At 38.5% G+C, this 9,782-nt stretch overlaps 1 protein-coding gene across 4 annotated transcripts; it reads left to right on the forward strand.

Annotated features, from left to right (window-relative positions):
• Nucleotides 1–1,179: 1,179 nt before the first annotated feature.
• Nucleotides 1,180–6,564, forward strand: plek (pleckstrin). Of its 4 annotated transcripts, XM_086180756.1 has the most exons (10): nt 2,511–2,588; nt 2,756–2,801; nt 3,738–3,893; nt 4,430–4,611; nt 4,701–4,792; nt 4,888–5,072; nt 5,162–5,266; nt 5,910–5,993; nt 6,087–6,156; nt 6,285–6,564. In XM_086180756.1, the coding sequence occupies exons 3-10, from the start codon at nt 3,792–3,794 to the stop codon at nt 6,422–6,424; spliced, it is 960 nt and encodes a 319-aa protein (XP_086036882.1). In that variant the 5' UTR covers nt 2,511–2,588; nt 2,756–2,801; nt 3,738–3,791; the 3' UTR covers nt 6,425–6,564. The 4 variants fall into 4 exon arrangements, with proteins under 4 accessions (XP_086036880.1, XP_086036879.1, XP_086036882.1 ...); XM_086180754.1 differs by lacking the exon at nt 2,756–2,801 and having other exon boundaries at nt 1,180–2,588; XM_086180753.1 differs by having other exon boundaries at nt 2,481–2,801.
• Nucleotides 6,565–9,782: the final 3,218 nt, after the last annotated feature.

A 9,782-nucleotide genomic window follows, 5' to 3' on the forward strand; every position in this document is an offset into this window, starting at 1 on the left:
AGGGTTTAAAAAAAAAAGGCAATCAAAGAAAATTCAATAAAAACAGAAGTAAGACTTTGACTGCAGGAGGACAATAAAACAGGCACACTAAGATTTCATAGCACAAACATGCAATTTACTAAAATCCAACATGAAAATACAACACTGAAAAGAACGGCAACAAACAAAATGAAAGGACGGTTGAAAAAAAACAAACAACTCTTGGAAGCTGATGTACTGAACATGGCGGATGAGGCCGGTCGTGACACTTGTGGAACTATTTGTGACGTGTTAAATGAAGTGAACTGCTCTAACACGTTGGATCCGTGTTCCTTGTGCTCAACATCACATGTATGATTTCCTCATGTAATGATGATAAATGTGGAAGACATGAGGAGTTCATTCAATTTAAGTATCTGGGTTTGTTTCCATCTCACAGAGTCAATTGAAGGGAAAACAGATGGGTACACGTTCATCTTTTTTCTTTAAAATTTGTGTATGAGGCCCTCTAGAGGAACATTTACAACATCACAAAATAATCTGTTCTAGATTAAATTTGTAATCCCCCTGTATTTATATAGAGAGAGATTGATGGATTTTTTCAATTGACATTATCCAAATCATTATACAACATTAAACAGTGTGAGTGAAATCATCACCTGTCCCAACAGGGTTTTGAGATTATAATCTTCAGTACTTTACAGAGGTGCAAAATAGTGTGGTTTTGAATGCTATTTTATACCTAAATGAATGTTCGTATTAATCTGTGACGTGAGCCACTCGGTCACATTGCTGTTAAGAGCAGAAAGGACATCACATCTAATCTGTTAAAAGAATATGAGTGAATTCTGGTGTAATCTGTTGGAATCCATGTTGAGTGGCAGTCTTGTGTGTTTATCAGTTTTTAGGGGACGAGTGTAAAACTGCTGAATTGTCAAAGCATCCTTACTGTGCCTTTATGATTCATAAACAGTAAATAATATATTTTCCAGATAATTACAAACCATTTTCTTATTTCTACTGTATGTTAACTTTGTGATCCTCAGCCAGTACACATCAGCCACATCGAGCAATAAGGAAAGTAGGAACCTTGTACCAAAATAAATCTGATTCACTTCAGCTGCTCTGATGTTGCAAAACGCCAACACTCACTGTCAGCCCCATGCTAAATACAGTTTTGGGTCTGTCATCATTGCTCAAGTTTTTATTTTTGGATCTCAAACCACAATGATGGAAGAACAGCTCATTTGTAAGTTATGTCATAGAGAAGTGACAAATATTGAGCAAGTACCAAACTGTCAGAAATGTTATGAGCCAAAGACCAAGAACATTAAAGGTGCCATAGACAACAATTTTGAAAAAGATAAATAATTGAAAAAAGAAAAACATCCACAGAACATCTGAAAAGGAGGAGATTGTAAGTCTCAATTCAACTGAAAAAAAATTACAGTGATGAATTAGTTTGCTGGACAGGTGAGCTAACGTTCGCTAACTAACACTGGCAATTGCCCAAATTAGAAACTTTAGCATCTGATAAATTCATGTTGTTATTGTTAGGGCGTGGCAACGTCACGAAATGTGAGATGGACCACATGAAATGTCTGTCTTATGACTGTTATTACGACTCCGACCATACGTGGTTAGTTTTCTCAACCTTGCAACCAGCTGAACAGATTAGTGCAGCAAGAATGAGTGAGACACCAACTGACCAGGATGTCGTACATCGCACCTTCAAAGGAACATGAAGACTTTTTGGTCAAATTTAATTATTATCCATCCTCCTCAGAGCCAGACAAGAAGATGGATACCTTTCTCTCCCCTGTGTCTACCTCAGAAAGCAGAGATTCGTGGCTGACCGCTAGTTAGCTTGGTACCATGAAGGGTAGTGGATGGGAACTGGCTCGGGGGAACAACGGTAAACAAGCCTATTTCCCAAAAAGTTGGTGTGTTCCTTTAAAGCAACATTTCCGACATAATAAAATGAAAGATGAAAACATGTTAACTTTACTTTTTTTATCTCTGTAAAACAGATCTGCCCTTAAATGTGAAGGATTCTACTTTGACTTACCGTATGTTATACTCATCCACCATGTTTGGTTAATATCAGGTTAAAAGATGGACAAATGTCAGTCATCACATTATCTTCTTGAGGGAAGTACTAAAACTTTGGACACACATACAGTTACATGAAGGAGGAATTGGTTCCATCTGACCTTTACGGGATGACTTTTCAGTTTGACCTCTTGTGTTTAAGCGGGTTAAGTGTAACTGTGGTGAAAAGACCAAGACACTTTGAAGTAATTGTGTCCCAACTGTCACACTGAAGTTTAGAAACATCAGCTGCCAAAAGTAATAATACCACAGAGGAGAGGAAGCTAGATGACCATGCATTCTCTCATACAACTTCCTGTTTTTGTGTGTGTGCTTTTGTGTATGTGTGGGGTTTTGCGATTGTGGTTGGGAAAGACACAAAAAGAAAGAGAGAGAGGGGAGGTGGAAATACTGAAATAGTCAAAACCAGTGTTAAAATTTCTGTCAGCAACAGCAGCGAGAGAGAGAGCGAAGCAATGGAGCCGCAGCAGATCAGAGAGGGATACTTGGTGAAAAAGGTAACAATATACTCAAGATCTGCACTTCCTTGTATTTCATTTGTAGTGCTTGAACATGTTCTAGAGAATTCTGCATGATAATCACGGACTTTACAATGACTAAATTTGATAATGTTGCAATAAAAGCCTTTTGAAATGGTAACTTTGAGATGCTTCTTTGTCAACAGGTCAGAGTTAAGTGCACAGACGACTGATCAGGATGAATTACGGCAGGTCATTGAAACACAGTCTAACAATAAGCGAACAGTTCATTCCAAGCCTTTAAAAGTCTCCAGCTCAAGTGATATCGTGTTGGTCAGCACCATAGACCTACATTGTTATCTTAAAAACCCATCCAAACACGTCGCGGTAGCTAACATGCTCCTTCATGTTGATGAACATGGGTATTATGTAAGTTAATTTGTAGACAATGACCAAAATAAAAGCTCCTCAGCAGCTAAGTGCTACGGTCAGGGTCGTTCTGTGAGAGGAGTTAGACTTCCTGGGTGTTTCGGCAATTGCAACAATTCTTTGATGCTTTTAAGCATTTGTTTTTGAGAAAGTGTGTTTATTTCTCATGGGGATTTAAATGTTATATACTGTGCAGTGAAAAAGGGCGTTTGGTTACAAAATAGGACTTCAGTTCCCCAAGAGATTGGGTAGAACCAGTTACACAAATACAAGTTCATCATGGCTTGGTAGTTCGTTTAAACTCGAGACAAACATTGCAGAACATTTAAATATAGAAACCCTGACGGTAAACAGTGGACTTGCTACAGTAATTCCTTTTCCTTGTTTTATGTCTACACGCGAGAAGCTTTTAGATTCATTTCTGCATTTTTTTGCATGTCCCCATGCTCAGTTTGTGAACTGAAACTTAATGCCAGTTGAATATTTTTTAGCATTTACCGTTTTATGTCACCTGAACAAAAAAGTAAACCCTTGTGACAGAACCATCGTGACCTTCAAAGCTGCATATGTGTCAGATTTAAAGGCCGTGTACGGAGGTGTTTCTGGGGCTCTCTCAGTAGATACATTTGGTACAAGGAGGATCTAAAGCAGCCACGCATGACCTCAGCGATGACAAGGAAATATACAGTAAAAATATTCACTTAATGCACAACAAATAATAAGAGTTTTGCAACTACCACCTGTCCTACATATCCAAAGGGTGCAGTGTTAAACTCCTGGAAGGCTGTGTGGGTAGTGCTGTCAGAAGATGGCATGGAATTCTACAAGAAGAAAACGGATCGATCTCCCAAAGGAATGATCCCTTTAAAGGGGTCGAAGCTCATCAGTCCCTGCCAGGATTTTTGCAAGAGACTGGTAAGTTAATATTAGGTGTACCTGTATAAAAGCTGTGAAAAATGAAAGTTACTGCTTAATAAAAGGGATTCACAGCAGAGATTTCAACCAAGAAATTGTAATTTTTAAATGAATTAAGGTGTGTGTGTGTGTGTGTTTTGACGGTGTGATGGTCACTAACGTTCATATTTTACTTTATCCCAGAAAATGTATTTTGCCTTTCAAAAAGGTGTCTTTTACCCTTCTGCAACACTTCTTTGTGATTCCAGAATGCAGAAAGAGACAGCTATGTTTATTTAGCTTGAAGCTGACAGCTAACCTTCTTTAGCATTTTTGCTGTCGTTAGCCATATTTTAGCGTCAGGCTAAATATAAGTGGTAGGCTGCTTCTGTATTCTGGAGTCACAAAGATGAAATGAAGGAGGACCAAAAGGTCTTCGTGCGCTCAAAATACTTGAGTGAATACTTATTTTTTTTCGCCAAGTATCGTTTGTGGGGGAGATGTCAAAGATCGCAAATGAAGTTGGTACTGACTATCAATATGCATACACTATTCAGATGGTTTTCAAGATCACAACAGACAAGAAACAGGATCATTTCTTCCAAGCCTCACATATGGAGGAAAGAGAGTTTTGGGTCAAGGACATCAAGAGGGCCATTTCCTGTCTCGAAGGTGGAAAGAAGTTTGCCAGGAAGTCCACGAGACGCTCCATTCGCCTGGCTGAAACAATCAACCTGCCGTAAGATCTCAAATCTGCAAACAGCAATCAATATCCTACTGTATGTAGTATAATGGCTTGACATTAGCATTTTTAAATTGTGTTGTCAGGGAGCTGTATGCGCTTCTGAAAGACCAAGATGATGGAGTGAAGGAGTTAAGATTGGAGCATGAAAGTAAAGTCTTCAACCATTGCTTCACCGGTAATGCTCTCATCTATTTCATCTTACAGGTGCAAGAAGTTCTATTTCTTTTTTTTTTTAAATCCATTTTTGTCACTTCCCCATTTCTTGTACAGGTGCCACAGTGATAGAATGGCTGATTTCCAACGAGAAAGCCAGAAATAGGCCCGAGGCCCTCATGTTAGCAACGGGGCTCATGAATGAGGGCTTTCTCCAGCCTGCAGGGGATCTGTCGAAAGACGGAGCTGAGAGCGGAGAACAATCTGTCTTCTTAGATCAGTCGGACGCTTTTTACTACTTTGTAAGTTAACCTGAGCTATAATTCACACAGTTTTATATAAACGCTACATCACTTTTTGTGTGATTTTTACTTTGTTTTTTTTTTGACAGGCAGATAGCGGGTTCTTCTGTGAGGGCTACTCCAGTGATGAAGACACGCTTCTGAAGGAGGAGTTCAGAGGAAGTATCGTAAAGCAGGGCTGCTTACTCAAACAGGTGAGGCGTACAGCTACAACAGGTGTGGCAGCGTGGCTTCGGGGATGTTGAACTTAAACCCTTTAAAATCGCTCTTATGTAGTGAAAGAACACGCACGCTCAGCAGAACTGGAACCAAAACGGTTTTGTTTTCACTTTGATTCTTCATGAGTGCCAGTAAGATTTCTTAAAATAAAAATGTTTCCTACAGAAGCTTTTTGCATTCACTAGAGGAAAAGAAGTTTTTCTGATAAAAATGATTTTTTTGAGAATAAATTCTTTTCTTTTTTTATGAATTAAGAGGATGCTTGAGTCATAGTTTAGATTTTTATCTTAAGTAAATTTAATACCCTTCTCTTATTTTCAAAAATTTTATTGAAAAAAAATGCGTTGAAATTTTTTTGTTGAACTGAAGAAGCACCCAAGAGAAGTCTTGCGTTCATAGGAGAAGCTTTAATTCCTTTACTTGAAATGAAAACGTATTTTTGTCGAGGGATCATAAAATGACACACGGGACTCCTGTGGTTTAAAGTGGGACTTTTTTTTCCTGTCAAAGCAGTTAGCATTTTCACTTTCATGTCTTTGATGCAAAGCTGTGTTTTCCGTTTAGAGTTGTTCACTTACTCAGATTGATCGTGTGATTTATTTATTTTTTTCATCCCAGGGACATCAACGGAAAAACTGGAAAGTTCGCAAGTTCATATTGAGGAACGACCCTGCTTACATGCATTACTATGATCCTACAAAGGTAACTGACTTGTGCTTGCATGCTGAGACAAATTTGGACTTTTTTTTACATCTAACGCAGACAAATAAAACCCTCCTTTATTCCCCGTGTCAGTCTGATGACCCGTTGGGTTCCATCCATCTCCGCGGCTCTGTGGTCACAGCTGTGGAGTACGCGCCTGATGGTGGGTGAAACTGTCGCTGCAGGAAGCTCTGTTGCTTCCCAACGGTGGCAGATTCTCTTCACTCATTCTTTTTAAAAAAAAAAAAATTTTTAAACAACAACTAATATCTCTCACATTTTCCTCCTCAGCCAAAAAGTACGACATTGACGGTAACCTCTTCGAGATCATCACTTCAGATGAAACTCACTATTTCCTTCAAGCTGCTACTGCCGAGGAAAGAAAGGATTGGATCAAAGCGGTGCAGGCGGTGTCAAAAAGTGGAAAATAAGAGAAGCGGTTGAAAAGCAGTGGAGTGAATCTGCCAGGCACAGTTTTACCAAAGCTTTTTGATAACTATATTCAGCAGACGGTTAACTGAGGGTGATTAATATGATATCCCGTAGTGTCATTTGGAGAAAATTGGGAAGAACGTGAAGCAACACTTTGTCGCTCTGATCAATTTACTGTTATGTACAGTTTTAGCGCAAATGAGTAATAATATTTTTGTATGGAAAAATTGTTATTCAGACCACTTCAGTGTTTCTTTAATGTGAGACCTTTTAAGACATTTTAAGCGCAACATTTTTGAGAGCGCTGCCGTGTACGACGTTGAATGTTTGATCTACACCCTGCTGCGTGTGTTATATCACCAACATGAAGAACATTCTGGGACCAAACTAAAAAAATGTAGCGAAACAAATTGTACGATTGAATACACCACATATTGGGCCTTCAAGAGCATTTCACACCACCTTTTAACCACTGCCGTTTTTTTTCTGTTAAACTGAGTTTGGGGGGTATTCTCTGCTGCGGTGAGGTTTGTTTGGGTGTGTGACACCATGCTGCAAACACATTGTATGAAAAGAAAGAATAGATAAAATGGTACGACCCTTTTAAATTCAGATACGCACTTTATGATCATATGTACAGTAGCAAGTGTGACTTACGCACTGAGGACACGATGCCCTTCAAATATTTGTGAAGCATTATTTAGGTGTTGCATGATGTCACAGACGCATTTGATTAGGTTTTTTAAAAAAATATAAATTTATGAACAAGGCGACACAGTGGTGCAGTGGTTAGCACTGTCCTGACCTGTTCAGGGTGAACCTCACCTGAAGGCTGCTGGGATAGGCTCCACCCCCCGCGACCCTTAACACGATAAGTGGTAGAAAATGGATGGATATGTCATATAAACATAGGATCAGTTTTATCTGCCGCTGGGATAGGCTCCAGCCCCCCCCGCTACCTGTAACAGGATAACTGGAAGAAAATGGATGGATGGAACAATTCAGTACTTTGTACGCTGATGTGTTATCTGCAAATATGGCAAAAACCCCTCCACAAATATCTGAAAATACAAATTCCAGAAATAAAAGACAAAGTTAACCATGAGATTGTGAATATCTTTGTAACATTTGCAACTTTGAAAATAACAATTTTCTACCTAGTTTTTATTTGTGCCTCCAAAAAAAAAAAAAAAAGATGGATATACAGAATTTTGAGTCAAACTTGCCCCAGTGGCTGCGTATATGAAAGGTGGTGAGACATGGATTGTTTGCAGTTTGATGCTTGATATTCTGCCCACGCCCGTTTGTCTCATTTCCGCCTCTTTCACATTTCTTACGAAACGTTTGAGATACTTTATGCTATCCACGAGCACACACGGGGTTCCTGAGTGTTGCCTCTTGGTATCATGTTCCGCCTTCACAGTTCAATGTCACTTTGTGGTTTATTGCCCCGCTGTGACTGTGAGGCAGTTCGTCAGTGACAAACCGACTAATGCTTTCACAACGCTCGTGTTAAAACCCTGTGAATTTCAAGTGAAGGCAATGTCTTTTAACTCGAGTTTGCAATGATTCTGATATTCTTTTTTGTAATTTTGACCATCAATCATAATTATCAATCAATCAATTGTAAGTAGAATAAGAAATGTAACTTATACTTTTGTTTACAGCAATAAAATAGATTTGACTTGGGGAAAAAAAAACAACAATCATCTTATGTCGCATTGAAATTTTGCTTTTTCTCGGCTATGATTGTGCAGGTCAGACCGGCAATTCCTATTTTGAATCTATTTTTTCTTATTAGTTGGTATAGTTTGGGATCCCATTCCATTCTCTGATACTTTTGAATGACTTCACTGCTTTTTTTAATTGTTCCATCTTGATTTTCTACTGTTAAGTGCATTTTTGTGTTCTTTCGGGTAGCAGATGCACAATTGCAGGTTTTTCAGTGGTGTTACTGATCTTTTTGTTAGATTCCAACTAAAATTTTTGTTCCAATATAAATCTTAAAAAAAAATTCCACAGTTAATTTTTAAAGGAGCAAACTGTAGATGTTAGAATTTGACAGTAATTTTTTAAATTTATGACAGTGATCGGCCTGCCCAATCAGCCGTTGCCTAACTTTTCCAATGTAATCTGACTTCTATGAACCACTTCCTGTTTCAAACAAAAAAAATTTAATCCTCAATTGGTATTATAAATTGAAAAACATAATAGAGTCTTCGCCTGAAGTACCTTCTGGCTCCGGCCCTAATAAAGTCCACCACAATGACAGCATAGTGCTTGTACAGCTGTGTGTGTGCACAATATAGTAGATTAGCCACTAGGGGGTAATCATGAGCTGAACTTTTACTGAGCTGTCCTGATGTCCAGCTTTACAGAAGCGTATATTATATTAGCTTTTGCTTTTAACTCTCTGGTCTATGTTTTGTGTGTGTGTGTGTGTGTGTGTGTGTGTATGTGTGTATGTGTGTATAAGAATGTTTTGTGTGTGTGTGTGTAGAAGAAAGCCAACATCTTCTATCACAATGGTGTCTTTTTTTATGAAATCACTTTTTGTGCAACTGAAATATCACATACACAACAATCTACTCTATTTTATTGAGACATAACAAATCATTTAGAACTTCCTGGCACTGAAATTAAACGAGTCCATGTAACTTCCCTGTTCTACCTGTATATATGCTTTTATTAACCTTTTTGAACACTAGGAGGCGCCACATATCAATCTAAGACTTGCTCTGTGTCAGTAAATTGGAATCTTGCTGTTAATGTCTAATGGGCATTTTGTTCTACTTAAAAAAAAACATGCAAAAGTAGGTTAGTGTAATCAAACTGCTTAATGCATTTCATTTCAACATGCTGTGGTCTCATGCGGCACAGGATGCACTGGAGGTTTAACAGCTGATGTCATATTGACTGGAAATAGGAGAGTCACACTGAAACCATTTGGTAGGATTCGGTACTGATCTGGAACTGCAATTCATGACCGATTCCTTAAAGGGAAGCATTTACTGTGACATGAAACTATTGTTTTACATCGCGTAGTAATTTGACAATCGATGACACTTTTGACTGCGTGATCGAACCCTACGAAAGGGCCAATCAAATAGTCAAACAGGATCAAGTTTTAGTCCGCTCCAACGTCAAATGTCACCAAAAGATATTTACAGCACAATTTCAACATTCTCAAACTGCCTTCTAATTTCTTCCGTCAGTCTTTTGTTCAGTCTGAAAAGGGAAACGGTTCAGAAACTGCCAAGAGAATAAACGCCTGCATTTGAACAGCATATTCAAGTTATTCTTGATGTGGAAGAGTGAGTTTAAGTTTGGCTGACTGGATATGAGAGCTTCATTTGC

Source organism: Aulostomus chinensis, chromosome 16, assembly GCF_037954235.1.
Source record: "Aulostomus chinensis isolate RoL2024-O1b breed Wild chromosome 16, RoL_Achi_v1.0, whole genome shotgun sequence".
NCBI classification, from domain to species: Eukaryota; Metazoa; Chordata; class Actinopteri; order Syngnathiformes; family Aulostomidae; genus Aulostomus; species Aulostomus chinensis.

Coding starts and splice junctions, on each gene's coding strand:
- plek (XM_086180753.1), top strand. CDS start 2,724: ATGGTAACTTTGAGATGCTTCTTTGTCAACAGGTCAGAGTTAAGTGCA. Junction 4,612..4,700: donor GCTGAAACAATCAACCTGCC/GTAAGATCTCAA, acceptor TTGTGTTGTCAG/GGAGCTGTATGCGCTTCTGA. Junction 5,994..6,086: donor ATTACTATGATCCTACAAAG/GTAACTGACTTG, acceptor TCCCCGTGTCAG/TCTGATGACCCGTTGGGTTC.